Raw genomic sequence first — 27243 nt, 5'->3', positions numbered from 1 at the left:
AACAGCCGCAGGCCTTCCTCCCTGTTCTGGGCTGGATTCTGCCCCAAAAAAGTCACTGAGATCACTGAAGTCAGGGTCTCCTGAGCCCACAGGGAGTGTCTGGCCTCACCCCAGTCTTTCCTTTCCTGCCACAGAGGACCCCTGACCCAGAAACCCGGTCCAGCAGCCCTTCCTTACTCAGCGCTCTGCCCGGCCAAGGCCTCATCTGCTCCCTGCCCTCGCAGCAGCCCGAGGCACGGCTGGTCCCTGAGCACCTCTCTGCACTCACCGGCCCGGGGAGGCGCTGCTGACTCAGGGACTCCGTCCTCCAAGGACCGTGTTTCCTGGCCTTCGACGCAGCTGCGACCAGGCACTCAGGGCCCACTGGGACAGATGTGCACCGACTTCACGCAGCTTCCCGAGATCCCGGTGGTAGAGGGGGAACAAGGAGGGTCCCCCACCCTCTGCAAGCATCCAGCTTCCTCTGGGTCTGCAGCCTCACGAACAGGGCTCTCTCCAGCTGGGGGTGCACTCATCTGTGTTCCCACACCCGGGCCGTGGGCCGCCCCTTGCAGGGTGGTCATTCACGTCTGAGGCCCTGCCCAGCATACCAGCTCGGAGACTGCTCTTGCCCCTCGTCCTCTCCAGTGGAACCTGCTCTGGCCCTGGACTGGTTCAGGCTGGACAGGGACTGACCAGGGGTCTGTGAGAGCAACCAGGAAAGGGACACGCCTCCTGGAGGGACCCCACCCCTAAGACCACTCCGAACCCATTCCGGTCACATGACCCTTTCCTGGCCTGAGGCTCAGTACCCTGAGGGGCTTCACTTGGGCCAACACAGGGGGCGGTGGGGAGGCCTGGCCCAGAAGCCCCAGCTCTGGGAACGAGAGGCTTCTGCTGAGCCCCCGGAGCCCTGGGGGCCCCCCAGGAGTACCGTGGGACACAGGACCCTGGACCACCGAAAACCTGTACAATAGTCCATATATTTATTCTTAAGCAAGTTATCAATAAAAAATTTGATACTAAAATGCCTTTACATAGAGTCTGCTGTTCATAAAACCTTTGTGTGTTTTTTTGTCCATTTTGTTTTTAATGTTTACATTGAAAAAAAAATCCAACCATCCCCTTAGTTTACACATTTACAGGAATCGCCTTCGTCACGTTAACCACGGTGAGAGGGGAGGGGCCCCACCATTCGCACGCACACAGAAAGAAAAAAAAGGAAAAAACCAGGGGCAAAGCGGAACCCAGCAGAAGCGGGACGAGGATGAGGCGGCGGAGCAGAGGATCCAACCTCCGTGGCCGCGCCCTCGTCAGCCCTCTCTGGAACTCCAGTGGCTCAGCGTGCCCCCATGCATTTTTCTTCACTTCACATCGCTCTGATCCCCGAGCCTCAAGCAGGACCTCGTCCAACCACCTCTCCAGACAACCACCGGGAGTGAAGTATTGCACTCATGCGAGACAAAGGGTAGGCTCGGGGGTGGGAGCGGGGGGCTGGGGGCGGGGACCCCCGACCACAACAGAAGCCCCCAGCCTTGAGCTTCCTGGGGAGCCTCTGGGAACAGCCCTTCAGGGGGTCCAGCCAGCAGGTGAGAAACAGGCCCCAATGGGCCCGAGAAAAATAGGGGGGCCAAGGGGACCTGGGATTGGGGTACAGGGCACCCACCAGCACCCTGCTTCGAGGCCTGTGGTGTGGGTGACACAGAGCTTGTCCTAGAGCAGCGGCTAACTTGGGGGGCTTTCCTGAAGCTCCCGTGGGGCCATGGGAACGTTGGTGTGGGAGGACATGAGGAGTGTGTGGCCCCCATGCGTTTCTGAGGCTGGAGGCTGTCGGACTCAGGTCTAGGCAGCCCTGTCTGTCCTTGGCTGTGGGAGAAGGGGAGGGGTGTGAATTCTCCGGGGATACTGAGGCAGAGCCCCTGAGGGGTGCTTCTTGCACCTGGGGCCAGAATGTGGGCTCAGGTGGTCAGGGGCACCTTTATTCTATGCCCCAAGCACTAGCCCATCAGGCCATCTGCCCCACCAAGTGGCACAGAAAAGGCCGAGAAACCTCCAAAGGGGTTGGGGCAGGCAGAGGGGTCCAAGGGCCAGGCAGATTTGGCTGGTGAAAGGGGGCTCAGGAAGGGGCCTTCCCCTGCTTGGGGTGGGCCGTGGGGCAGGGCCTGCGTTTTATTTTCTTCTCCCCTGGCCACAGCACTGCTGGCCTGGCCTCACCACCATCTACCCAGCAGGCCAGGGGTTTGGGGGCACCAGTAAGGTGGGTGGGAAAACGGGTGGCTTTTGCATGCACTCTGCTCGGGGGTGAGGAGAGAATCTGGCGGGACTGTGAACCGGCCTTCATAGGTCCCGAGCCCTGCCTAGTTCAGGAACCTGGCCAAGCTGCCCCTTCACACGGCACCTGCTACTTTCAGGAAAGTTAGGACCCCAGGGGTGAGGAGGGGCTCAGAGCTGGGCCCTGCTTCCCGAGTGTGCCAGAGCAGCAAGGGTGAGGGGGGCGAGGGGCCAGCCCCTCCCTGCTCTGGGTGGAGGCCAGACTCCTTGGCCTCAGACCAACTGGCCCCGGAAACAGAAATCAGATATAAGTTGGAATATGATTCAGGAGATACAATCCAAACATTGCTTTTTCTTATCAATACTTTAAAATATTGTTCGTCTTTGTCTTGTTTTAAACAGAGGTGAGATGCTCATTGCTGTTGTCACACTCCTTGGTCTGGGCTTTGCCTCTTGAATCCTTCTTTCCCCACGGGCCCCTCATCACCACCCCCTGCTCCAACACTTCTTTTCTAGGAGATGCACTGAAAGCAAATAAACTTGACCGACTTTCATCTTACACGGTCGTCCCCCCAAGAGATCAGAGGGTGCCACCAAGGGTCCCACCTGACCCTCCCGTGGCCTCTGCCTGCTGCCCCGAGCTCCCTCTGTCGTCCCAGGTGCCCCCGTTGGAACCCAGCTGGGCTGAGGAGAACAGTGCATTTCCAAAGGAAACCCCAGGACAAAAATCGCCACACACGCCCACACACATACACGCGCACACACACCTTGTCACGCGGATGGGGAAAAACCCTTTTCCACTTTTTTCCATAAAACTTCCCCGCAGAAATACAATATTTACATAGAGAAATAAATAGACAACACACCTGATTTCTGCTTTCCCTGGTGGGAGACAGTCGGAGGTACTAGGGAATATGGCTTGGATTCGAATCTCCCGTGAACTGCCGGTGCGGGAAACGGAGGGCGCTGTGGGCGGGGCGGGCCAGGGACCCATGAGGGCCACAGCCCGACCCTCCGCAGCGGATGGGACGGGACTGGGTTCCGACACCTGGAGCGCTCTTTCCAGGGAAAACTGTAAGAAAGCCTGGGTCTTGCCCTGTGGGCTTTTGCATATTTGCTCAGACTCGCCCCTGGGAGGCCGGGGCTGCCTCCTGCCCGGTGGCTTGGCCGACGCCAGGCTCCGCACACAGGGTCCCTGGCGCAGGTGGGAGGCATCTGCGGTGGGCGGCTCAGCATAGGATGGGCACGCCATCGGCCGTCACCAGGCGCCCGGTGGTGGGGTCGTAGGTGCCCGCCAGGTAGTAGAGGTCCTGCCGGTCCTGGCACTTGCGGCTCCGGGCCATCTGCTCGTACTGCTCGCGCGCCACGACCTGGCACTTGTGGGAGATGGTCTGCACGTCGTTCTCATCCTCGTGGCAGGACTGGTACAGTGCGTTCTGGGGACAAGGCACACAGGGTGTCAGTGGCCGGCCTCGGCCAGTGCGCCCCTGCCCAGCCAGGAAAGACCCCCCGCCCACCCATGTCCTGTGAGGGTCACCGGATGGGCTTCTGTGTGGCCGGAAGACGGTAACCAGTCCAGAGGCCGAGGAACCTGCCGGGGACCCTCTGGGGGCTGTTGGAGTCAGAGAAATACTAATTTCCCTGAAAGATGGACGCGTCATGTGGTCTGGAAAATGGCTTCTTCTCAGAGAGGAGCAGAGGGTGTGCTGAGTGCAATTTCTGTCTCGGGCTGGCACTGGAGGCAGGGAGGGCCCACGGGGTGGGGGCCGCCACACATCCCAGGAGTGAACCGGGCCTGCCGGATGCTGAGCACTGCTGTGGGCCACAGCCCCCCACAGTGGGAAGGGACCTGGGAGCCCTGCTCTAGGGCATGCCCATGGGCTGTGCGGCTCCCTGCAGGGCCGTGGCACCTGCTGAGCGGGGGCTGTGTGGTGGGGCCGGGTGCTCTGTGTTGGGGCAGAGTGCTGGCTGCTTGTGCCCCTCCCCGGGGCCCCGACGGGGGCTGGGCCCTGCACCTGCCCGGGCCTCACCTTGCCGTCGCACTGCCTCTTGCCCAGCTTGGTCTCCTCGGGGTGGTAGAACCACTTGACCTTGACGACCATGTTGCTGCCCCACGACTCCCACATGCTCTCGATGCGGCCGATGTAGGGGAGGTTGGGCCGCCCAGCTGACAGGAAGACGGCACAGTCCCCGACACGCAGGGTCTCCTCACCCCGCACGATGGCCTTGTAGAACAGCTTCCGGGCCTTCCCCTTCATGCCGCGCCGCTGTGGGGGACACGGGGAGGGTGGCTCTGAGAGGCCGGGGGCCGTGGGGACAGGCGGCAGCCAGGAGGCATGGAGGGTGTGGTGTGGGTGTGAGTGTGAGTCCGAGTGTCGGTGTGCAGGGCGCCCGAAAGGGCAGGAAGCGGCAGCACCGCAGCTTAAGGCCGTGGCAGCCATGGATCTGGAGCAGCGGCCGCGCCCCCACTGAGCCCGCACATGGAATCATGACGTCTGGATACTGGATCTGGGACAGGGACGTGTGGACAAGACGCTCACCACGGCGTTATTTACGAAGGCAAAAGACCCACGAGTGGCCCCACATGCGCCCCCGAGCAGTGCCCTGGTGAGGACAGACGCTGGCGTCTGAGCGCGGGGACACACAGCTCTCCAGCTGGCCACACCACTTATCGACGTGGAAAAGTAAGTCCACAACATGCGGAGTACAGCTCGGGCCCGGCCCCGACATGAAGCCATTTCCACTGTCACGCGGGCCATGGGCTCCAGCGAGGGGCCAGCGGAAGTGGCTGCCTCACTGGGTCATGGACGGGTCTTTGTTCTTCCCTTGAGTTTTCCACATTTTTTAACTTGAAATCAAGTACGAAGATGAAAAAGGAGAGGGAACGGCAGCGGGGGCGCATGAGCCCGCCCTGGTTTCCTTGGGAACCAGGAGCTCCTCCCGCCACCCGCTGGACCTACCTGTGTGGGATTCCCCGACCACTTCCAGAGCTGCCGGGCAGGCAGGAAGGCTGAGATCTTTGGCCGGTTTTCCACGGAGGGCGGCCGCTGCCTCCGGGAGAGCTCTTTGGCTTTGGAGAAGCTCAGGGCCTCTTTGCGCTTGAGCTTGGATTTGCTGCTGCTGGCGCCTGAGCCCACACCGGTGCCAGCCACCGTGGCCCTGGATAGGAAGCAGCGCTGGGCATGTGCGTGAGGGCCGCTGCCCTTGGAGCGCAGGGCCTCAGGCTGGGCCAGGAGGGCGGGCACGGGGTGGGTGAGGCAGGTCTGCAGCAGCAGAGCCGGGTCCTCGTCGTCTGAGCTGTAGGACGAGTCCTCGTTGTCGGAGGAGCAGAGGCTGGAGGTGGACATGGAGCCTGAGGAGGAGGAGGTGGACGAGCCGGAGGAGGAGGAGGACACGGACAGGCGGGCGAGGAAGCGGGAGGGCACGCCAGCCGCCAGTCCCGGCCCGTCCTCGTCCTCGTCCGAGAAGGAGCTGTGGCAGTCGCTGTCGTAGGGCAGCGGGAACTCTGCCTGGCCCGCGTACTTGCGCAGCGCCAGCCCCATGGGCAGCGGGGGGATGGGTGCCCGCCCCTTCTTGTCCTTACCCACAAGGGCCGGGTGTGCATAGCTGGGGCTGGCCAGGGGCCGCCCGAGCTTGGGGCCGAAGTCCTTGTCCCCCATGAGCAACGCCTTGCAGGTCTTATTCTTGGGGGAGGTCACACCCTCGTGGTCCAGCTTGACCAGGAACTCACCACCCGCCCGCCGCCGCCCACCCTTCTCGGCCTCCACCCTCTCGGCCTTCTTGGCCCGCAGCAGCTTGTGGGCTCCCCCGGGGAGGCCCGGCCCGGTTCCCCCGACGAAGGGCGCGTAGGAGCTGGCCAGGCTGCTGAAGGAGTCGGCGCGGAAGCCGTTGCCAAATACGGGCGTGGCCACGCTGTGCACAGGGAACACGGCCTCGCGGGCCCGCAGCTTCTTGCTGCTGCCGTTGAGCTGGAAGAGGTTCTGCAGCACCCCCGGCCCCTTGCCGGCCGCTGCCACCGCCTTCCGCTTGGTCTGCGCCACCGCGGACCAGCTCAGCAAGGGGCTGCCACGGCGGCCCAGGAAGTGGTCGGAGGCCCCCGTGGGGGATTTGGCACCTGAGGTTAGGAGTTCGGCTTTACCTGAGGGCAAAAGCCCAGCGGAGTCAGCCCCAGCTGGGCCCACACAGCTGCCTCCACCTGCCCCTCCCGGTTCCCTGTCTACCCCATGGTTCCCCCAGCCCCCAGAGGGTGCCTTCCCCGATCTGGATTCTGGGAAGTCCAGTAAAATACCAGCTTTGTCTTTGCTAATAGATTTTTTCCCAGGTGTCTTCAAAGCTTCGGGGCCATCCTGGGCTTTGGGGGACAGGCTGGGGGTGGCGGCTTCACTAGGCGGGGGTGCCTCACTGGACGCCTTCTTGGTCCTCCGGCAGCTGCTAGACACTAGCAGGGCTGGAGAGGGCTCTGTGCCTGTGGATAGCATGGGCCAAGGGCTTCAGTGCCATGGCTGTGGGGTGACTGCCACCCCAACCCTTCCTTGGGAGCCCGTCTGGACACAGTGGAGCCCAGGCAGGGCCCTGCCCTGTGCAGCTCCCATGCTCACACTGGATCTTGAAGTCAGGGGGCAGCAGCCTGACGTTGGAGACGGCGATGTGGCCGGTGTCCCCATCGTCAAATTCCACCACTACTGAGTCCAGGTCCTCATCTTCGTCACCGGAGGCCCCTGTGGACGGCACACCTGAGCTTGCAGCTGGAACCCCCAGTAGGCACCCGAAACAGGGAGGCGGGGCTGCCAAAGCTGAGTGGGAGGGTGAGGGGAGGGCTCCAGGGTTTTGCTCCCTGACCACGCAGACGGTGGAGCCGCCCTGCAGCCCAGGAGCAGGGGCCTCCTCTCCACCTCCTGCAGTGCCTCCCATGCGATGCCACCGTCACCCCACCCAGCCCAGAACCAGACCTCCCCACACGTGCTGACGCCCACGTGCCCACCTCCCAGCCGAGTTCCGCCTGGAGGCGCCTCCCGCCCACCTGGCCACTTGCCTGTGGGACCCTTGAGCCTTTCGCCCTAGGGACCTACATGCCCTGCCTGTAGTCAGGAGGTTTTGCCCAGGGGAGCTGGTGCCCCCGACGTACTCTGTGACCCCCAGCAGCAGTGCTCTGGGTCCCTTCCTGCTGGGCCCTCTCTGCTTGGCTGGAGGCCAGAGTCCCCACCCTCCCTCCCCACACACCGTGTGCTTTTTCATGGCAGCTGGGGAACTCATTTTATTGTCGTACTCTGTCTAAGCAGAGAGCTGGTTCTGCCCTCGCCAGCCTCGGAAGCCAGGCTGTTGGGGGCAGATATGAGCCTGTGGGTCTCAGAGGGGCCTGCCCCAGCCCCGGCTTTGGGTGCAACTTACCCCGGACCACGTTGCCCGGGTACAGACATCGAGACTTCTGGCTCCAGTAGGCGCAGACCCGTGTGCCAGGCGGGAGGTACCGGCTGGATTGTGGCCGCACATCAAGAACCTGCAGGAACGCGGGCGACGACCCATGAACAGGAGGGGCCCGGCCCAGGGCTGCCTGAGAGCCTGGTCCCTGGGCCTGGGAGTGGCTGTGGGCCAGGCCAAGGCCTTCCTTTGTCCTGGGACAAGCCAGCCAGGCCCCTCCCCGGGGCAGGCCGGCCCGGTCCTCACCGCTTCCTGCAGCAGCTGCTCCAGTGAGTAGATCCTCTGCCGGTTGCCCCTCTCGCCCTCGATGACGATGCTATAGCTGGGGGCATTGGGGAATGTGAGGTGCCACGGGTCTCGGTTGCCCTCCAGGCCCCTGCCCTGCCCCACCATGCCCAGGCCTCACATGTCGGGTGGCTGCAGGGTCCTGACGCTGCCCGCGTACAGCAGGCTGTCCTCCTTGGGGATGAGCACGGGCAGCCCATCCCGCAGGTCCTCCTTGTGGATGGCACACGAGCGCGCTGTGGGCACAAGGTGTCAGCGGCCGGCACAGCCTACCCACCGCCCCTCCCCAGGCGGCTGGCACCCTTCCTGGCCCTGCTCACCCAGGGCGGCGCTCTGCTCTGCACTCAGGGGGCCGCTGTCCTCTTCCTCTTCCTCCTCGTCCTCCTCCTCTTCCGAGAAGCTGCTGTTGTCGTCGAACTCAAAGTCTTCCTCCACGGCGAAGCTTTCCAGCAGGCGGCTCACGGCCTGGCCCTTGCCCTGGGGGCCAGAGGGGTCAGGCTTGGGTGGGGTGCAGGCGGGGTGCAGGTGGGTGCACAGTGGGCTCCCAGAGTGGGGGGCTGCTACCTGCTTGCCGGCCTTGTGCTTCACCTTGCTCAGCTTCCGGCCCTTCCCCAGGATGGCCTTGGCGTTGCGTGCAGCCAGTGTGATGGACAGGGCCCCGTTCTTCCGCTGTGCGTGGGCAGGCAGAGAAGGGGCTGAGTCAAGGGTGGGACAGTCTCAGGCTGACCCAAGGCTCAGGGACTGGCGTGCGGGGGAGGGCGGGGAAGGCCTTTCCTCACAGGCACCCACCCTCTCGGCCCAGCACCCCAGAGCCCAGTCTCACCCGCAGCACTGGCTGCAGCACCGTGCCCTTGCGCGTGGCCCTCTTGAGGCGCTCACTGGCCAGCTGGCTGCCCTCCTCATGGCAGGCGAAGGCCCGGGAGGGGCTGAAGAGGGCGTCCCTGCTGGAGGTGGCCCCCGGCTCTGCCCGCAGGCTGCCCTTGGCCTTGCCCTTGGCTTTCTTCTTGCCCAGCGCACCTGGGGGCCTCTGCCCTGGGGCCCGCTCCAGGGTGGTGCCCACCTTGGCCTTCACCGACCGCCTCTTGATCTTGACCTCACTCTCAGGACTGGACAGGCGGCAGGCCCCTGGGGGAGAGGAGGCCGTCACAGGGGTCCCCATCCTGGAGACCCGGCTGGTTGGGCTGACTGTGCCGGTCCTCCCTCCTGGTTACCTAGCAACCCCTGCCCTCCCTCCTGGTTACCCAGCAACCCTTGCCCTCCCCCCGGTTACCCAGCAACCCCTGCCCTCCCCCCGCTTACCCAGCAACCCCTGCCCTCCCCCCGCTTACCCAGCAACCCCTGCCCTCCCCCCGCTTACCCAGCAACCCCTGCCCTCCCCCCGCTTACCCAGCAACCCCTGCCCTCCCCCCCGGTTACCCAGCAACCCCTGCCCTCCCCCCGCTTACCCAGCAACCCCTGCCCTCCCCCCGCTTACCCAGCAACCCCTGCCCTCCCCCCCGCTTACCCAGCAACCCCTGCCCTCCCCCCCGCTTACCCAGCAACCCCTGCCCTCCCCCCGGTTACCCAGCAACCCCTGCCCTCCCCCCCGGTTACCCAGCAACCCCTGCCCTCCCCCCGGTTACCCAGCAACCCCTGCCCTCCCCCCCGGTTACCCAGCAACCCCTGCCCTCCCCCCCGGTTACCCAGCAACCCCTGCCCTCCCTCCCGGTTACCTAGCAACCCCTGCCCTCCCTCCCGGTTACCTAGCAACCCCTGCCCTCCCTCCTGGTTACCTAGCAACCCCTGCCCTCCCTCCTGGTTACCTAGCAACCCCTGCCCTCCCTCCTGGTTACCTAGCAACCCCTGCCTCTCCTTCTTCTTCTTGGCCTTCTGGTTGGCCTCCATCTTGACCACAGAGGAGGGTGACGGCCCCAGCACGGCCACACTGGCCCCAGCATGCAGCAGCAGCCCTGCCTCCCTGGGTGGTGCCTCTGTCTCCAGGAGACCCTCGCAGTCCTCACTGTCATAGCCACTGCCTGGGAGAGAGGCAGAAGGATCCTGATGACTTGATGGTAAGCTGTGCCATTAAGAGGTGGGGGAGGTGACCCTCTGGGCATGCGGTTATGGCGGGGCTGTGAGTGGAGCCGGTCACTGTCACCCTCTGGGCTGCTCTGTGGGGCTGCTTTGGGGGCAGGCGCCTGAGGTCCTGGCCTCCAGCCTGAAGGGATTTGTATGGGTGTGGGGAGGGGTGTTTTTTTCTTATACTCTGGGCAATAGGGCACCCACCTGGCAGGGCTGGGGCCCCCTCCCCAGAAAGTCCCTTCCCCTTTTTCTGCTGTCCTCCGCCCAGATGGCCCTCTGCCCCTCCCCCAGCCCCAAGCGGCCCTCCCTTTGTTCTTTCTCAGGCGTCTGAGACCTTGGGGGAAGGGGCTGCCGGGAGAAAGGAAGCTTCTATTTTTCTAGGCTCCTGTTTCTGGACACACGTGTTTGCTGGGGGGGGTCAGATAACACCTCGGGGTCAGCCCAGCCGGATGCTACAGTCACAGGGGCTGGAGCTGTTGAGAGGGCTATTTTTAACCTAGATGCTTCCAGGAGGGGTCCTTCCTTCCCCTTCGGCCCTGACATGGGGGTGAGGCATGCTGAGAGCCACTGAGCTCTGCCTGGGGATGGGGGTCTCCTTCCGTGAGACCTTCATCTCCTTCCCCAGCCTGTTCAGTGAAAATGTCTCCTTGGACCTGTCACACCCCACAAGCCATGACCCAGCCCTGATGGCGGCCATGAACCTGCTGCCCCCTCCTCCAGCCCCCCAGTGACCATGACTGGGGCTCCTGGCAGTGGCCACTCACGCCAGCAACTTGCCTGCCTCCCGGGATGCAGCCACGGAGGGCTGGGCTGGGCACCTGGGTGTCTCCCGGCTGCCGTGGCCCTTGGGCTGTGGGTGCCGTGTGGCCCCAGGCACCTTGGCACTCTTGGCTCGGGATAGCTTCTCCCGGATGCGCCCCCCGGGGGTAGCCTCCTTCTGCTGGAAAGAGCTGAGGCCTGCAGGCAGCCCTTTGCTCTTGACCTTGGGTTTCAGCTGGGCCACCCTGTGGGCCACGGAGGGCGCCAGCCTGCCCTGACAGCTGCTCTTCTTACACTGCGCCTTCTCCTGTGAACAGGGAGGGGCAGCTGCACTCTCAGGGCACTCTCTGCAAACCACAGCCCCTGGGTGGTTAGGTGCCTCTGTTGATGCCCAGCTCAGAACTGGTACCTCCCAGGCCCCTGCCCTCGATCCACAGGGGCTGAAGGGATCTGAAGGGATGTCTGGCCCAGAGACACGGGGCCTGCCCCTGGAACCTACGCTGCGGCCTTTCCCACACACCCCACTGCCCACCCCACGCAAGGGACGTGGAGGAGGCTGAGGGCCCAGTGCCTGTGGGTTGTGGTGCCAGGCTGTTAGCTTTTCTAAAGGGAAGGATAAAACAGCATCTGGGCAGAAGAATCAGCCCCCAGGCAGACAGGTGAAGTATGCTGGGGCCCACGTCTCACCAGCTCCGCCGAGCCCTCGGAGAAGGGAGGGGCAGGAGGCACCTGTTGTGCCAAGAAGGAAGGGGTGTCGGCAGCCGAGAGCCCCCGCCACACCAAGAAGAAACGGGGTGCCAGCAGCGTGGGGAGCCCCCTCCACACCAAGAAGAAAGGGGGTGCCGGCAGCCAGAGGAGCCCCCGCCACACCAAGTGTGCCCTGGGCCACCTGAAGAAAGGCAGGGCCTCGCTCCAGGGAGTCTGTGTGAGCAGAATGTAGCCTCAGCATTTGCTTTCCTGCTGGAGTGAGACGAGGAGGGTGGAGTGACGTGGGCAAGTGGCGGCAGGGCCACCAGGTCAGACCTTCCCGCGTTGCACCACAGGGTCAGGCTCCTCCTCCTGCTGTTGGCGCTCGGAGCTCCCCAGCCTTGGTTCGCTCATCTGAGCAATGGGTTGTTGGCACAGGGCTGGGGAGAGTCTGCTACCTGCTACCTGCCAGGAAGGGACCTGAAGGGCCCTGGGGCAAGGCGGGCGCCTCGGCACTCACCACGGAGGCGGTCTGCAGGCCCGCATAGACGCTCCTCTCCAGTTTGCTTCGCTTCTTTGCAGGCTCGCCCCCACTGCCTCCTCGCAGCTCCGCGCACAGCAGACCCAGGCTTGTCCGCACCGCCCTGGGGACATGGGGTGGTGGGTGCAGGGCAGATGCAGGCCTGGCCGCCCCAGCCTTGTCCCCCTACTGTCTCCATAGTGGGTCACACTGTGGGTCACCCTCCTCCAAGGGCCCCACGTCTTGGGCAGACAGAGCTGGGGGCAAGGGGCCCCGGGGGCTGAGCCGGCTCTGACCTCCCCTGAGCACCTGCCTCCAGCCAGCCCCCTCTGCCTGCCAACCACCGGCCCTCAGCAGTTCCTATATCCTCAAATCCGCCCCATCCCCCACTTGGCTATACTGGAAGTGGGCACGCTTCTGTTACCCAAATCCCATCCTTCCAGCCTGATAGGAAGGAACGCCCTGGCAGTGCTGTCTGGTCCTAGCCACAGTGACCCAGAGGCCAGGTGTCGGGGGCTGGGGCCAGTGAGGGCTCTGAGGGGCCGCCCAGTGCTCAGGAGCCAGGATTCTGCTGCTACTGGGGCCTGAGTGGGGCTGCAGCCCCAGCCTTGGCACCTGGAACAAGGGACAGCCACACATGCGCCCGTCTGAGTCTGGGGCAGGGCTTATGCAGGCCAGGCCTGGCCCTTGGCGGGTGTTCAGGGACTGATGCTACCACCCTTAGGAGTGGGGCAGGCACCAGGCAGGTTTGTGAGAACTGCATCCACATTTCTGCCACAGCTAGAAGAGGATGCGCCAACCGGAGTCCCACCAGGGGCAGGGGTAGGGGCAGGCGGGTGGGGGCGGTGTCCAGAGAAGCCTGGGCTTTCCCGAGTCCCCAGGGACCCCATTGCCGGGCTCAGGCCCTCTCAGGAGCCCGTTCTGTCCTCCACGCAGGTCTTAAGGACGGAATTCTGCATCCCTGGCCCCTCCCAGATGGAGCCCTGGACACTACGGAGGCTGAGCCTCAGCATTCCCCATGCCCCAGAGCTGTGCTGTCCCCCAGGCTGGGAGCTGGGGCAGAAGTCAACTCCAGCCTACATGGGCCCAGCAGCTACCTCCAGATGCCCCAAAACAGGTCCCACCTGATCCCCCCACATCCCGGGCTCCCCATCTTGTGTGGGTGACCCACCCTCCCCAGAATCTCCCACTGCCCCATTTCACATGGAGAAGCCAAGGCTTGGGGAGTCTCTCTGCCTGTTCTTGGCTAGACAGGGGCTGGGGGCTTGGCCTCTCACCTTTCAACCCCCCCGCCCACAGGTGCAAAGGGATACCCAGCTGCTCATGAAAATGAATCACAGATGGAGACAAACAGCCCTGCCTGGCCCTTGCCTGGCCCTGGCCTGGCGTGGCCGGATGTCCCTTTCCACCTTCCTGCTCACAGAGGAGGCTGGGCTTCTGAGGCCTGAGGGGCCAGGCAGGAAGCCATGGGCCAGAAGGCACCCCTGGGCCCCCGCTCCCCGACTTCCTGCATGGTAGAAGGCCCGTCCCAGGGCCAACTGCCTCTACCACCACTGCCTGGATGAGTGAGGGCAGGAGGTGGAAGGGTGAGGTGGGGCCCTGACCCTCGGGAAGAGGGGTCCTGGACTCAGTTTCCCTCCCTGTCCTGAGGCTGCTGCCTTCTAGCCAGATCCTGGCTTCCAGGGGCCCTGTCCTGCCCAGCAGCTCCCACAGTGCTGGCTGGTTCTCAAAGGGAGACCCCAGGAGACCCCCCCAGGAGACACCTGGGCAGGGCAGGGCAGGGGCAGCTCTGGGGGGCAGCCATATGGTAACCCCTCCACTGCCCACAGCCACACAGCCCCTGCCCGTAACCTTCTCTGCATTTGCTAATGTTCTGTGACATAAAGCCCTGAGATTAATTTTTTGCCTCTGTCTTAATTGAAGGAACCATTTAGTGCCGATTTAACTATTATTACCAAATCATCAGGATTGATGCAGTGCGCACATGCACGCGCCAATCGTGTTTGGAGGAGCTCGGAGGATTTATGCAAATGGGCCTGCCGGGAGAGGCAATTTGTAGCCGAGAAGGACAATTATACCAGGCCCAGGAGTGCGCCAATGACTGCGCCGGGCGGGTAATGGATAATAACATCGCGCCGGCAGCCGTGAGCAGCACCGCAGCGTGACCAACGACTTTATACAGTGCAGATAAAGAGGCTTGCACGCAACACCGCCTCACACTCCAGGGGGGCTGGGCGGGGCACAGGTGGGGACGATGCCACAGCCAGGTGTGCAGAGCCAGTGTGGCCGGGCCTGGGGGCCGTGACTTCCAGAGGGGGACCCGGGCCAGGGTGGTGCTGGGAGCTTCCAGAAAGGCAAAGCCTGTCTGGAGCAGGGCTCTGTCCGCTGGTCACTCTCGATGGCCTAGGAAGGGCAGGGCCAGGCCTTCAGAGTAGGTGTGAAGGGACGCCAACAGCCCGGAAGCCTCGGGGAGCCTGAACCCTGCTCCCCAGCCTCGAGTGCCCAGGGCTGGCCACACGTGCCCTGCCATGCCAGTGCCCAGGACTCACTTGACTTTCTTGCCATCGCTCCTGGGGAGCGGCCCCGTGGGACGTGGGGCAGGCAGCGAGCTTGAGTGTTTGCGCTTCCTCGGCCGGCCAGGCCCCCGCCGTGCAGGGCTCCGTGAGCTCTCGTCTCTCCTGGGGGCCGCAGGGGGGATGGTCAGAGGCTCATGCACAACCCAGCTCCCCGACAAGGTTCCAGCCAAGGGCACTGGCCTTCGAGGGCTACTGGGTGCGGGGAAAGGTGCGGCCTAGACTCGGCCTGTGGAGCCTGACCCCTCACGCAGAGGGCAAGGCCAGCCAGGGCCCCTGCCGTCCCCACCTCCCACCATCCACACACACTGGTCAGGTAGTGCCCCTGCCCTTGTTGCAACTGCGGGGTGTCCCCTGCCCCAGAGAAGCCCCCAACTTCTGCCCTGGCCCCCCAGCACCCCCAGTCCTCCCTACTCCCCCTTCGGCCACCGTCCCCTCACCCACCACCCTGCGGCCAGCCTCCTGCCACACCAGGCTCTGACAAGCGGCTCTGCCACAGACCCCCGGCCCTGCCGCTTGGTCTCGCTGCTGGCCGAATGCCTCCCTCCTTGGGCCCCACTGCCTCTGGGGGGCCTCCCCGACGGACCCCAGTGTCTGCCCACAGGTAGGGAGGGGGCAGAGCCCAATCCCGGCCTGTTCCCACATCGGCCCCAGTACCGCGGGCACCTCCCGGGGGTGGGGGTGCTGCGACCCTCCCAGGTCCCCCCGCAACGCCGGGCGTACTCATGGTCGTGCCTGCGCTGCAGGCGGGCCAGCTCCCGCTGCTTCTCCTTGTAGCGCCGCTGCAGCTCCGCCAGCTGCACGCGCATCCCCACCTCCGGCGTGTCCAGCCGGTCGATGGCGGCCTTCAGGGGACACACCTGGTGGGCGGGGCACAGGGGCCTGTGAGCCGGGCCGGGGCCCAGTGGCAACGCACTGGGCAACGTGGGCACTGGGACCTCCACTCACAGGCTTGGCTTTGGGGGTCCAGGTGTCCTTGCGCTGCAGGATCTGCATGCGGGGGGTGAGCCTGGGGCCGTTGCAGGGGTCGGCCGTGGGCGGCTGCGCTGGTGCAGTGGAGCTGTCCAGGCCGGCGGCCTCCACCAGGGACCAGGCTGTGGCCAGCGTGGCCAGGTGCTGCAGGTTGAAGGCTAGCACGTCCTCTTCCTCCTCTGTGGGGCATGGGAAGGTCAGCATGGGCATAACTGGACACACACTGCCCCTCACTGGCTCTTGATGTCAGCCCCGGCCCCCTGAAGCCACCCAGCCTTGAAGACCGGGATGGGGGTCAGGAGACCGGAAAGAGTGAGGTGGGCACCAGGGCTGGCACCCAGCACCCCTGTTTGGCTCCATGCTGGGGAGACACTCCCTTGGTGGTAGGGCAGGGCCAGCTGGGAGGACCCACGGGGCAGGGTCCTCTGCGTCACAGAGCAAGACAGGCCCCAAACCATCGAAGTAAAAGCAAGCTGCTCGTTACAGCTTCTAACAGAAACGCCTGTGTGTCCCCCCACCGGGGGGCCCTGCTTCGAACGGCAGCCCTGGGAAGGGACACTCTGGGGCCCCGAGACACAGGCAGTGCTACGAGAGCCCACTGAGGCCTCGAGCATGGAAGCTGTTGAAGTTCAACCAAGTTGAATTCCGTGGCCAAGCCTGCAGTTCCAACAGGCGTCTGTCTATGTGGCTTTAACCAAGTTCAAAGTCACGTGGAGAGATGGCTTTTGAACCAGGGGCTTCAGTACCTGGGCATCACTCAACCCAGGTGGTGGAGGCTGGCATCCCCCAGCAGCTAAGACCTGCCACTGCCTGTCCATCTGCCCATCAGTCCTCCCGTCCACTCGCCTGTGTGGACACACCTAAAGAGCAATGGCTGCAGGAAGGCCAGTGGTCAGTGCAGACGGAGGGGACAACTCCCCTCGATACCTTTAGGTTTGGGACAGGGTCTCGATTTATTGCCCCGGCTGGTGTGTGGTGCCTCCATCACAGCTCACTGCAACCTCGAACTCCTGGGCTCCAGTATCCTCCCACCTCAGCCTCCTGGGTAGCTGGGACCCCAGTCCCTCGATTCCTTGTGAGGAGGGCAGCGGGCGGGGTTTCTGGATGCAGCCTTACCCGCTGTGACCCTTCTCGGAGGGGCAGCCACCATTCCTCCATCCTCCCTCAGAGCACCAAATCCCTGCCCCTGCCCGGTCTCTGAACACAGCGCTGGGCTCTGCCAGGCCCTTTCCAGCACACTCCGGCCCTGGGGCAGACAGGAGGGCCATGGGCTGAGCACAGGTCAGGAGGAATGGGCTGCCAGGGCCACATCCTCTGGGACCTCAACCTGGGGGCGGGAACGGGGGAGCTACCCTCACAGTGACCGCAGGAACAGCAGCAGCCCAACAGCCCAGGCAGTGGCCCGGGGAAGGGACAGCCCATCTTGGGGTCAGAGCTTGGGCCAGAAGAGGCTGGCGTCCATGCAGGGTAGGGCCCAGGGCGGGGACTCAGGGCCTGAGTGGAGGGAGCCAGCCCTGGGAGCTGACCACAGAGACCAGGAACGGGGTCCCCATGGGCTGATCTCACAAGGACATCCAGCAGGAGACAGGGGCCAGACACCTTGTGGTGGGGGTGGGTGGTTATGGCCAGGAAGGCAGGAGAACTGGGGCACCCCTGTGGGGTGAGGAGAGGTGCTGGCATCCCCTGGGAAAGTCCAGAAGTAACGATGACCTCACAGCAACGAGCACCCCAAACCTGGTCTCTGCCTCGGAACCCCACACTCCACTTAACGGACCGGTGCTCCCCAGAGACATGGCTCATCTCAGCCAGAGGCAGGAGTGCGGGAGAACCCCATCCATAATGGGGCAAATCAGCGCCTGACAGCTGGGGCATGCACCTGAGATTCCACCAAAAGCACTGACCTGAGCGCCCAGGCCGGGGCACTCCATGGTGCGTGGCTGCTTCCCTCAAGTACAGGGAGGGCCAAGAGGCTACAAACCCAGACCAAGGGTTGATCCGTCCCCAGAGGTCATTACTAAGAAGCCAGGAGGTGCTCAGAGGGGCAGATGCTGGGGTGCAAAGCTCTGGACCGAGACCACAGATCTGGTGGGGACCATGGGAACACTCAGGCTGCTGGGTCCAGGATCCGCAGGGAATGGGAGGGGGAGAGAGGGCCGAGGCGGGTGGGCTGAGCAGCTGCTGCCATCAGCAGCCAGGGAGGTGCATCTGCAGGCCCCTTCCACTGAAGGCCCCAGGTCTCCTGGGGTCACTGCAGTTGGCCAGAAGCTCCTCCGTGCCTCCCCTGCCCTTGCAGGCTACAGGCGTGTGGCTCCCACGTGGCCTCACCCAGAAGGTTCTGCCAGGCCTGGGGGCTCTATGCTTGCCCAGCCCGGATGCTGGGGGCTTTTTCCCCACTTTCCCCTCTGCAAATCCTGCTGTCTGGCACAGGACAAAACCAATCTCCTAATTAATTTCAACCGAAGTAGTCGCTACACTTGCAGGGATCAGCTCTGAGCCCAGCAGCTGCACAGACCTGCCCATTAACTGGGACAAGGGGAGGGCAGGGGCGAGGGCAGGGGCCCAGGAGGGGACCGTGAGGTGGAGACCTGGAGGGCAGAGCTGGCCCTGACTCCACTTCTGCACACCCTGGGGATTGGGACACCTGGCCTGGCCGGAGTGTGACGACATCCATGCTGGGTTAAGCCACATGGCCCGCCACCCGGGACACGTGGTCTACACGTGAGTATTCATGCAGTGAACGGGCTCCTGTCCTGCAGACATTCACACAGGCAGACCGGCCACTCTGGCCATACACACGGGACCTGCTATCTACTGACGCCTCCTCATGCTGCCGGGTGAGGGTCCCCGAGACCCTCCCACGGCGGGTCCCTGGCAGCTCAGGCCCTGCCCCAAGGTGCCTCCACCTCACCCTCTTATCTTCTCATACACCGCCAGCTGGAGGCCCAAGGGAGGACCTCTGGGGGGGTCCAGGTGGAGCCCACCCCGATAGGACTCCAAGCTTCCTCAAACCCTTTGCACAGCCCCACCCAGAAGCAGGGACTCTGGGCCAGATACCCCCAAGGGCAGGCAGCTCCCAGCACTGCGGAACCACCCCTGCCATGTGCGAGCCAGCAGCCTCATCCAGCCCAGGGTGACCACGGGCCCCTGGGAAAATGCACTGTTCGAGAACATTCTCTTCATCGTGGTGGTGAGCTTTATGCATCCAGAAAGCAGTGGCCGAGCCCTGAAGACTGTCAGGTTTGTGCTATGAACAACCACGGCACCGCGCCCGGCTGGGAGACGCCCTCCACCCCGGGGCTTTCTCTGGGGGCCACAGGGAAGATGACAGGAAGTGGGGGCTTTCCCAGGAGCACTGGACCGCAGGGAGTGCCCAGACCAAGGGCCGGGGTGGACTAAACAGAAACCTGGCCCTCGGTGTCCCAGGTGCTCTGGCCCTGCCCACTGTTGTCCGGCTGTCCTTGGGGCCCCTGGGTGGGTGGAAGAGCCCAGAAGCTCCCGGTCCCATAGGCCTCCCTGCAGCAGGAGCCCCAACCTCCTGCCTCCTCCCCTGGGCCTGAGTGGGGAGGCGCCGGTTCCTGAACTGGACCCCCCAGGCCAGGGTAGCAGCTGTGGAGGCTGAGGAGGTGGAGGCCTGGCACAGCAGGTGGCAGGTGGCAGGCTCTCCTCTCCCCTTGCCAGGACGCGGGCCCCTGTTCAGCCACTTCCAACAGGAGGTGCTGCCCGAGAGGCCCTTCCTCTGAAACCACCATGGAGGTGAGTCCTGCTCCCAGCGCCCCACCTGGGACAGAGGGATTCGGAGATGGCACACCTGACTTCCATGGACGAGGGACAGCAAGGGGAGGCGGACACTCTCCAGGGGACCCACCACACTTTGGGGACAACTGAGTGGGGCCCAAGGCTGCCGTCTGGCCAGGTGACCCTGAGCCAGGCCTGCGGGTCCCACCGCTGGGACTCTGGGGGATGGCGGCAACCACTGGGCTTACCTGGCACAGCCCTCTCACTCCTCTGACGCTGGATTGCCAGGTCGGCCAGCTCGCTGAGCAGAGCGATCCCATGAATCCCTGAGCTATGGGGCAGGGGGACTGTGCTGGAGGGCCCAGAGGCCGCTGGGGGCTGAGGGTCCAGTGGGCTGTCACTGGGCAGGTCCCCCAGGTCGATGGTGGCGGCCACCAAGGCATCCAGGCCTGGCAGGGCCCTGGGTGGGTGGCTGTTGTCGGGAGCTCCCCCACAGTCCTCCTCTGAGTCCTCCATGCTCTGCTGCCCCAGCTCGTCTTCCTCCAGCTCGTCCGCCTCAGGGGCCGGCTGCTCCCCCTCGACCTCAAGGGCACCCGGGCTCCCTGATCGCTGCTCCAGGACTTGGGGGGAGGCCCCTGACAAGGGCCTCTGCTCCCCCTCTTCCCTGCTCCTCTCTTCTCGTGCCCCTCCCTGAGTAGAATGAGCCTGGCCGGTGGCCTCGGGGCCCCCTGCCTCGAGGAGGGCCCCACATTGCAGTTCTTGTAGCCCCTCAAGTGGGCTGGGGTCCGCTGCCTTCCCCTGGCATCCCCGCTCGGCAGGGTAGGGGGTGGTGGCAAGGTCCTGGGTGGCCTCCCTGGCCCCTGAGAGCAGCCCGGTCTCCTCCAGGCTCCTGGGGCTGCAGGGAGGCGGCTCCCCAGGCAGGAATGTCCTTGTGGGCTCAGGCTGGGCCCCCGGGGCAGCGGTTTGCATAGTTTCAGGGTCCTCGAGGTTAGAAGAGTGCACGTCTGAGGGTAGGGAGAAGCCCAGGCCAGCCACGGGGCGCAGGTATCCGGGAGGCAGGTCTGCAAAGGAGGGGACAGGTCAGCAGGGAGCTGGGAGTGGTGGTAAGGGGGTGTCCTGCGATAGGACGGAGGACAGTGGCCTCAAACCCTCAGACCCAAGCCCGTGCGGAAGGGTCCTGGGCTAGCTGCAGGTCCGCGAGACTGGTGGCGGGGAAAGTTTTACGTTAATGAAGGGGGCAACCTGGCCAGGTGCAGTGGCTCATGCCTGTGATCCCAAAACTTTGGGAGGCTGAGGTGGGTGGATCATTTGAGGCCAGGAATTCGAGACCAGCCTGGGCAACAGAGTGAGCACGTGCCACTACAAAAAATTAACGAACAATGAGCTGGGCGTGGTGGTGCATGCCTGTGGTCCAAGCTACACAGGAGGCTGAGGTGGGAGGATGGCTTGAGCCCAGGAGGCCGAGGCTGCAGTGAACCATGTTCGCGCCACTGCACTCCAGCCTGGGCGACAGAGGGAGACACCCTGTCTCAAAAAAAAAAAAAAAAAAAAAAAAAAAGTGTGAGCAGCCTGAGGCCAGGCCCTCGTTCCCCCAAAGAGTGGCCTTAAAGCTCCCCCCAACAACCCTGGCCACCTGGGCTGGGGGTGGCCTTCGGAGCCATCTCTGGCATGGTGTGCTGTGGGTAACCAGAAAAGGGGGAACTTGTAAAACATGATGCTTCAATCAGGGTTTTCCCTGAACCAGAACAAGCCGGCAGCATGTCAGAGGCATCACGTCCCATTAACTGCAAAAAAAAAAAAAAAACAAAAAAAACTAAGGGAAAAAAACTGAAAAACCCTCTGCTGGCTACATCTCCTGACTGTGAAACTAGGACGGGTTTTATGTTCGCCACACGGTTTCCAGTGTGAACTCTCAGTCCCACTCAGAGAATCAAATAGGCTGGTGGGGAAGCGGATGGGCGGGTGGCAGGGACCGAGGGCAGGCCCAAGACCCCCACCCAGGCACCCCGCCTCGCTGCCCCTCCCTCACCCAGCTTTGCTGAGACCCTGAATGGCAGCCTGGTCAAGTCCCATGCCCAGTGCCCCCAGGGTGCCAGCACTACCACCAGCAGGCCCCGCCTTCCTTGCTGGAGGGCCCCCACGACGGCCAGCGGGACCCCGTCTTCCTCCTGCCTTCATCAGCCCACGGCCAGGAAGGAGGCGGCTGGGGCGCTGTGTGCTTCTCCCATGGTCATTGGGAGGATTGGGAAGAAGGAAGAGAAAGGAAGGGAACAGCCATGCTGCCCTGGGCCTGGGCAGGTGTGGAGCCTGCCTGCAGGCAGCCCGGACTCAGCACAGCCTTGCCAGGCAGGGGCGGGAGGGCTTGGAGGGGAGCACAGCGGGCCAGGCCAGACGGCTACTCTCACCTGGTTCGGATGTGACGATGTCGGCCGCGGACTGCTGACCCTCGCCATTCTTTTCCTCGGCGCGGCGCGCCCGGGAGCCAGGCCCGGGGCTGCTGGCGGGGCAGACATTTAAAGTGCACGGGGCGCTGGGCCGAGGTGGTGGGGTGGGGCAGCTGGCGGGGGGCTTTGGGTCGGGCGGGTGGCAGCAGGGTGGCAGCTTGGTGGGGCCTGCAGCAGGTGAGGGGGCGCCCGGGGCCGTGGGGGTTAAGGCAACTGGCTTGTGGGTGGACTTCGGGGCCTTCTCCTGGGCGGGCTCCTCCAGATCCAGGTGCTGGTCTTCGGGCTTCCGCTGTCAGGGATGGGGGCAAGCTCAGCCAGGCTCAGGATCTCCTGACCCCAGTGGGCCCCCTGCTTGGGTTCATCCTGCCAGAGGCCAGGCATGCAGGGGTCTCCTGGAGCCACGTCCGGCCAGGCAGGGAGGGGGAGAAGTGCCGGCCCAGGTGGGCGTGGCTAGGGGTGGTACCTGGAACTGGGCGGCCCTCTGCTGCTGCAAAGCATAGAGCTCCTGCTGCCGGAGGAGCTGTGGCCTCGAGTACACGGGGAGCTGGCCCGGGTGCTGCATGTGAGAGGCGGGGCCCCGGCCCCCGTACATGGGGGGCCACAGCGAGGCCTGGTCCATGACATCCGCTGTGGGCAGGGCCCAGGAGGGGTCAGCCCGGCTGGGGAGGGGACAGCTCCGGGGCTGCTTCCCCGCCACCCTTTCCTCAGCCCAAGCCCACCGCTCCCTCCTGAGCCCTGGCCAGCACACCCCCGGCTGCCCCCCCTTCCAACAGCACCCCCCAAGTGTAGCAGCCTGGACCAGGGGCCCTTACCAAGTGCATGGGGGGCGCTGTGGGGTGTGGGCTCTGAGGGCAGGATGACCAGCTGCGTGGGGGCATCCTGTGGGAGGGGGAAGACAGAGGGCACAGGGCCAGCCACGGAGGCGGGGAAGCCGGGGGGCAGGTTCTGGTGCAGGGCAGGGTGCCCCAGGCCTGGGAGGCAGAGGGCACAGTGGTCAGGCCTCTCACTCCCGGGGACCAGGAGGGAACCCTCATCAGCCCTAGGCCAGCCCCCGCCCTTGGATCACTGACCGTAGGAGTGCCCCCCCATCCACAGGGAGGGGCTGCGGGTGCGGGGCAGCCAGGGGGGATGGGGGTGGGTGTGGGGGGCTGGGTCCCCGCCCAGCTGGCCGCTCTGCATCATGAGGTGAGGGGCCAGGTCCCCGGGGCAGCTGCTCGGTGGGTGGATCCGGGCGAACTCTACGCGGTCTTTGCTGTCCCTGTAAGAACTGGGGCTCAGCCCTGCCGCCGGCGCCAATGCCCAGCTCCCCATCCCACCCCCGGCCCTTTGTTGTCTCTGTAAGACCCGGGGCTCAGCCCCACCAGCGGTGCCAATGCCTGACTCCCTGTCCCACCCCCTGCCATCAACTGGGGAGGGAGAACAGGACCTGGAGGCTCAGGGAAAACCCCAGGCTCCAGCCTCAGTGCTCTGCAGGGCTGACTGGGGGCCCTCTCCTGGCCCGAGAGTGGGCAACCTGACCGCTGCAAGGGGTTAGCTAAGATCCCCAACCCCAGGTGAGACCCCAGAAAGGCTCTAGGGGTGGGTAGAACCCCACCCACGGCTGGCCATAGAATCTGCTGCCTCAGCCACGACCACCCCTCTTTCTCCACGTGGTTCTGAGTGAGGAGCCCCAAGCCCAGGCCCAGCCCCACTCTCCAGGGCCACAGGCCCAGCTCTCACTGCAGCAGCAGCTCACGGCTGGCGAGCCCCAGGCGGTCATCACATAGCCGCGTCCTCTCGTCCTCAGCCTCCAGGTCCAGCGCGTGTGTGGAACGGGGCCCACCACCAGCTGCACAGGGTCGAGACAGCAGAAGGAAGAGGGTTGGGGCGGCCAGGGAGCCACAGGCTAAGGCAAGCAGTGACCCCGCTTCGAGCTGGGGGGCCTGATGCACTGAGGAGGATCCCCTGGTCCTGGGGCCTCGGAGGGTCTGCCAAGGGCAGGTGTGGGAGCTGGGAAGTGGGTGCGCAGGGCAGGGCCAGCTGGGCGCCCTAGACCGTCCCCGCCTGCCTCCCTCTCTGTGCAGGGCGTGTACCTTTGAAGGCGGGGGCGGCCCGGCCCTGCCGCGCGGTGTTGGTGGCGTAGGCCGCCTCGGACCGGCTCACCGTGTCCTTCTGCCTGGCCAAGGCCACTGCAATGCCCACAGGGGGCTGCCGCACCTCCCCGTCGCCGTGCGTGGTGTCGTGCTCCCTGCTGCGGGCGCAGTCCGGCCTCTCCGACTGGCCTGGGCCCTTAGAGGATGGGAACTTTGCTTCCTGCTGGACGCAGCTGGCCTTGAGGCCACCCAGGCCCACCAAGGGTGCTTTCTGGCCCACCACCAGGGCCTGGCTGCTGTACTTGAGCAGGTTCTTCATGGCCGAGACCTCATCCGGCGGCGCAGGCAGTTCCTGGGGCAGAAGGGCCGCCTGCTGCAGGCCGCTGCCAAAGGGGTCCAGGTAGGCGCCAGCCTTGCGCTCCTCGCTGATGGCCATGGCGGTGCCCTGGCCTGCCTGGACACCCCATGGGGGCAGGTGGGGCCCGCCGTAGCCCAGGGATGCCAGCTCCAGGGACTTGCGCTTGGCCTCAGCCCCAATGCCCCCCTGCTCCACCTCGGCGGCTACCAAGTGCTGCTGGTGCCTGATACGGGCCACCTTCTGTGCCCCCGGGGGGCCGGCCGGGGCTTCCTTGCCAACAGTCTTATCTAAAGTGCAGCAGGCCTGGGGGGCCTTCCCGCCCAGCGGGTCCTGGTGACCAGGCCGAGCACAGTCCTGTGAAGAGGTGGGCAACTCGAAGTAGCCGCTTTTGTCCAGACCGCTTTTAGGGAGTCCGGGGAAGGAGGCCTCGGGGCCTGCGCTGCTGAGATAGTCCAGGCCCTTTAGCCGGGGGTTGAGGGCCGCCTCAAAGCCCCCAGGCCGCCGCTCGCCCTTGCCCTCAGCCTTCAGGTGGGCATAGGAGACTCCATAGGATGCAGAGTGGTCGGGGGCCATGGTTCCCTCCAGGTGCCGGTCCTTGCCCTCCCCTGCCACGGCACAGGCCTCGGCGGCCTGGAAGGGGCGGCCCTTGTCGGCCAGGTGTCCCACAGAAGGCACGAAGGTGGGCCCGCTGGCCTTTAGGTCCCGGGGGGCTTTGTCCTGCAGCGGGCAGAGCCCGTCAGAGCCCCCGTGCAGCTGCAGGCAGGGGAAGGAGCCGGCGGCCGTGCTGAGGGGTGGGGGCGGCCCCGCGTAGGATGCGGTGCGGTGTAGCATCTGCCGCCGCTCCAGGCACTCGCTGAAGGCCGGCCCGGGCTCCGGGGGGCCTGCTGCCTCCTTTGCAAAGCGCCCGGAGGTCACCACCCCCGTGCCAGGCCGCCCCAGCACGCCCCCTGCACAGCTGGCTAGCGCAACCCTGCCCATCTCACCGTTGAGCACCTTGGTGTTGAGGAGGCAGGAGGTGAGGTGCTTGGGGCGGCCCTCGCAGGCCCCTCGGGGTGCGGGGCCGCCCTCCCTGCAATGCCCGTCGGCTGGCACGGGCAGCACGAGCTTGTGCCGCTCCTTGCCACTGTCCTCCTCTGCCGCCGGCCGCTCCTTGCCCTCAGCGGCCTTGCCCGCCTTCTCTCTGCCCAGCTCTTTGCCCACGAGGAAGCGGTCGAAGTCCTTGGGGCCCTTCTGCAGGGAGCCAGCCTCACCCCGGTCTCGATCCCGGCTGCAGGAGCCCATGGGGTGGGCAGGGGCAGCCCGGGCCACGCTGGGGAAGTTGTGGTTGGCCGGCAGCAGCGTGGGCTGGGGCGGCAGGTTGCGCAGGTAGAAGTTATCTGTGTGGGAAAGAGCCAAGGTCAATGGGAGGCCTTAGGGGCGAGGCTGGAGGAAGACTCCCTGAGACAGGTGCCTCCCGGACACCAGCTGGCACTGACTCCAGGTTACAGCCTAGGGAAGGTTTTTGCTCTTTTTTTTTTTTTCTTTTGAGACGGAGTCTCGCTCTGTCCCCTGTCACCCAGGCTGGAGTGCGGTGGCGTGATCTCGGCTCACTGCAAGCTCCACCTCCCGGGTTCACGCCATTCTCCTGTCTCAGCCTCCCGAGTAGCTGGGACTACAGGCGCCCGCCACCAGGCCCAGCTAATATTTTTGTATGTTTTAGTAGAGACAGGGTTTCACCCAGGATGGTCTCGATTTCCTGACCTCGTGATCCGCCCGCCTTGGCCTCCCAAAGTGTTGGGATTACAGGCGTGAGCCACAGCGTCAGGCTGGTTTTTGCTTTTGTTTTTATAAAATTGTAGTGAAATATGGGGTAACATACAATTTCCCATTTTGGGTGCACAGTTCAGGGGTACTGGGCACACTCCCCCTGCCGTGCAGCCGTCACAAGCATCCATGGCCAGAACCTCTCACCTCCCCGAACTGAAGCTCTGTCCCTGTGAAACACTCACCCTCTGCCGCCATGTTCAGCTCCCCACACCTCAGAGATGGGAGATGCAAACCCGAGGCCAGTCTCTCCCCCGCCTGGCCCAGTGCCAGTAGGGATTTTCGGGGGACGCGGGGCAGGCAGTGGATTTTCGGGGGATGCGGGGCAGACAGTGAATGTTACAGAGCATCCCTGCTGGGTCTTTACAAACAGGCACCAGGACCTTGGAAACCAGGGACAGGTAGCAGGCACAGCTCCAGGCGCCCCCGGAGGAGAGGTGAGGAAGGACGGGTGGGTCGTGGAGGAGGGGCTCACCCACCTGCTGGACACCCTGGGAGCTCCCAGCCCCTCGGCCTCTCATCTGGGTGTCTCAGGCTGGTGGGGCTAGGGTAATGTGTTGAAATGGAGAAAGGCCAGTGGCTCCGGGGGCAGAGAGCAGCAGCTGTGCTCACCCTGCCTGGTGAGTGGTGAGCGTCTGCGGTCCCTGAAATGGTTGCCCAGCCTGGGCCCTCGGTCTGGGCCCTCCCTTCCCGGCTAGGGTCTGCCCCAAGCTCTCCACACTCCCGGCTGCCCTGGGGTTACCCATCGCCCCACAGAGGGGGCCAGGCCACCGCCTTTGGGGACGCTGGGGGTGCTGTCCCTCTCCACACCCAGCTGGGTGGGTGGGCAGCAGGGTGGTGCCAAGAGCAGAGGGAGCTGACAAGGGGAGAAACAAAAGAAACATTTGGAACTTGTAAAATTGTCCTCAGGCATGTAAATTCCTTGTCAATTTCCTGCTAATTAGAAACAAGGGGGAAGGGGAGCGGGAAGGGGCTAGCCCCGGCGAAACCTAATTAGCTCCATTTCCAAAACCAAATACTGTTCTTGGACACAGCTCCACCACAATATTGTGAAAGCCGAGAGGCCTGGCCGGCCCACTGCCCAGAGGGAGTCCCCTGTGCTGGTGGAGGGGTTGGGTTTCTGGGGCTGGGACCAGCCACCTGCCCGCCCCTGACAAACACTGTCAAAATAACTGCACGCGCTGGGGCTGACATGGGTCTGGGGGATTGGGGCCTGCGGGGCTGTCCTCTGGGCAGCAGAGCCCTTCAGCCTCCAGCCGCAGGAGCTGGGGTGTGGGGTGAGGAGACGGGTTTGGGTGCCTGTCCT

The 27243-nt window shown here is 64.5% G+C and overlaps 1 protein-coding gene and 1 long non-coding RNA gene across 8 annotated transcripts in view; one reads left to right on the top strand and one right to left on the bottom strand.

The window, feature by feature from the left end:
- Positions 1-943: 943 nt before the first annotated feature.
- BAHCC1 (BAH domain and coiled-coil containing 1) overlaps positions 944-27243 on the bottom strand; it is a 70759-nt gene continuing 44459 nt past the window's right edge. For 3 of the 7 annotated variants that reach the window (XM_054535905.2, XM_063718343.1, XM_063718344.1), the window contains exons 5-28: positions 23777-25510; positions 23424-23532; positions 22775-22962; positions 22517-22675; positions 22168-22331; positions 21666-21993; positions 19509-20321; positions 15502-15704; positions 15277-15413; positions 14530-14658; positions 11981-12104; positions 10788-11080; positions 9786-9964; positions 8777-9078; positions 8518-8622; positions 8274-8430; positions 8075-8189; positions 7915-7990; positions 7639-7747; positions 6849-6968; positions 6539-6715; positions 5211-6388; positions 4281-4517; positions 944-3686 (exon numbers count right to left, since the gene is read on the bottom strand). In XM_054535905.2, the coding sequence (XP_054391880.2) occupies positions 3480-3686; positions 4281-4517; positions 5211-6388; positions 6539-6715; positions 6849-6968; positions 7639-7747; positions 7915-7990; positions 8075-8189; positions 8274-8430; positions 8518-8622; positions 8777-9078; positions 9786-9964; positions 10788-11080; positions 11981-12104; positions 14530-14658; positions 15277-15413; positions 15502-15704; positions 19509-20321; positions 21666-21993; positions 22168-22331; positions 22517-22675; positions 22775-22962; positions 23424-23532; positions 23777-25510 (7343 nt within the window). In that variant the 3' untranslated portion in view covers positions 944-3479. The remainder of the gene's footprint in view (positions 3687-4280; positions 4518-5210; positions 6389-6538; positions 6716-6848; positions 6969-7638; positions 7748-7914; positions 7991-8074; positions 8190-8273; positions 8431-8517; positions 8623-8776; positions 9079-9785; positions 9965-10787; positions 11081-11980; positions 12105-14529; positions 14659-15276; positions 15414-15501; positions 15705-19508; positions 20322-21665; positions 21994-22167; positions 22332-22516; positions 22676-22774; positions 22963-23423; positions 23533-23776; positions 25511-27243) is intronic. The other 4 variants (XR_008515229.2, XR_008515230.2, XM_063718345.1 and 1 more) reach the window with 4 other exon arrangements.
- LOC129051137 (uncharacterized) lies at positions 9843-13941 on the top strand. The gene is made up of 3 exons (XR_008515231.2): positions 9843-10004; positions 12917-13097; positions 13280-13941. It is a non-coding gene; the product is annotated as an uncharacterized LOC129051137 (long non-coding RNA).

Source organism: Pongo abelii, chromosome 19, assembly GCF_028885655.2.
Source record: "Pongo abelii isolate AG06213 chromosome 19, NHGRI_mPonAbe1-v2.0_pri, whole genome shotgun sequence".
NCBI lineage: Eukaryota > Metazoa > Chordata > Mammalia > Primates > Hominidae > Pongo > Pongo abelii.
This window is presented reverse-complemented; position numbering and strand designations above follow the sequence as displayed.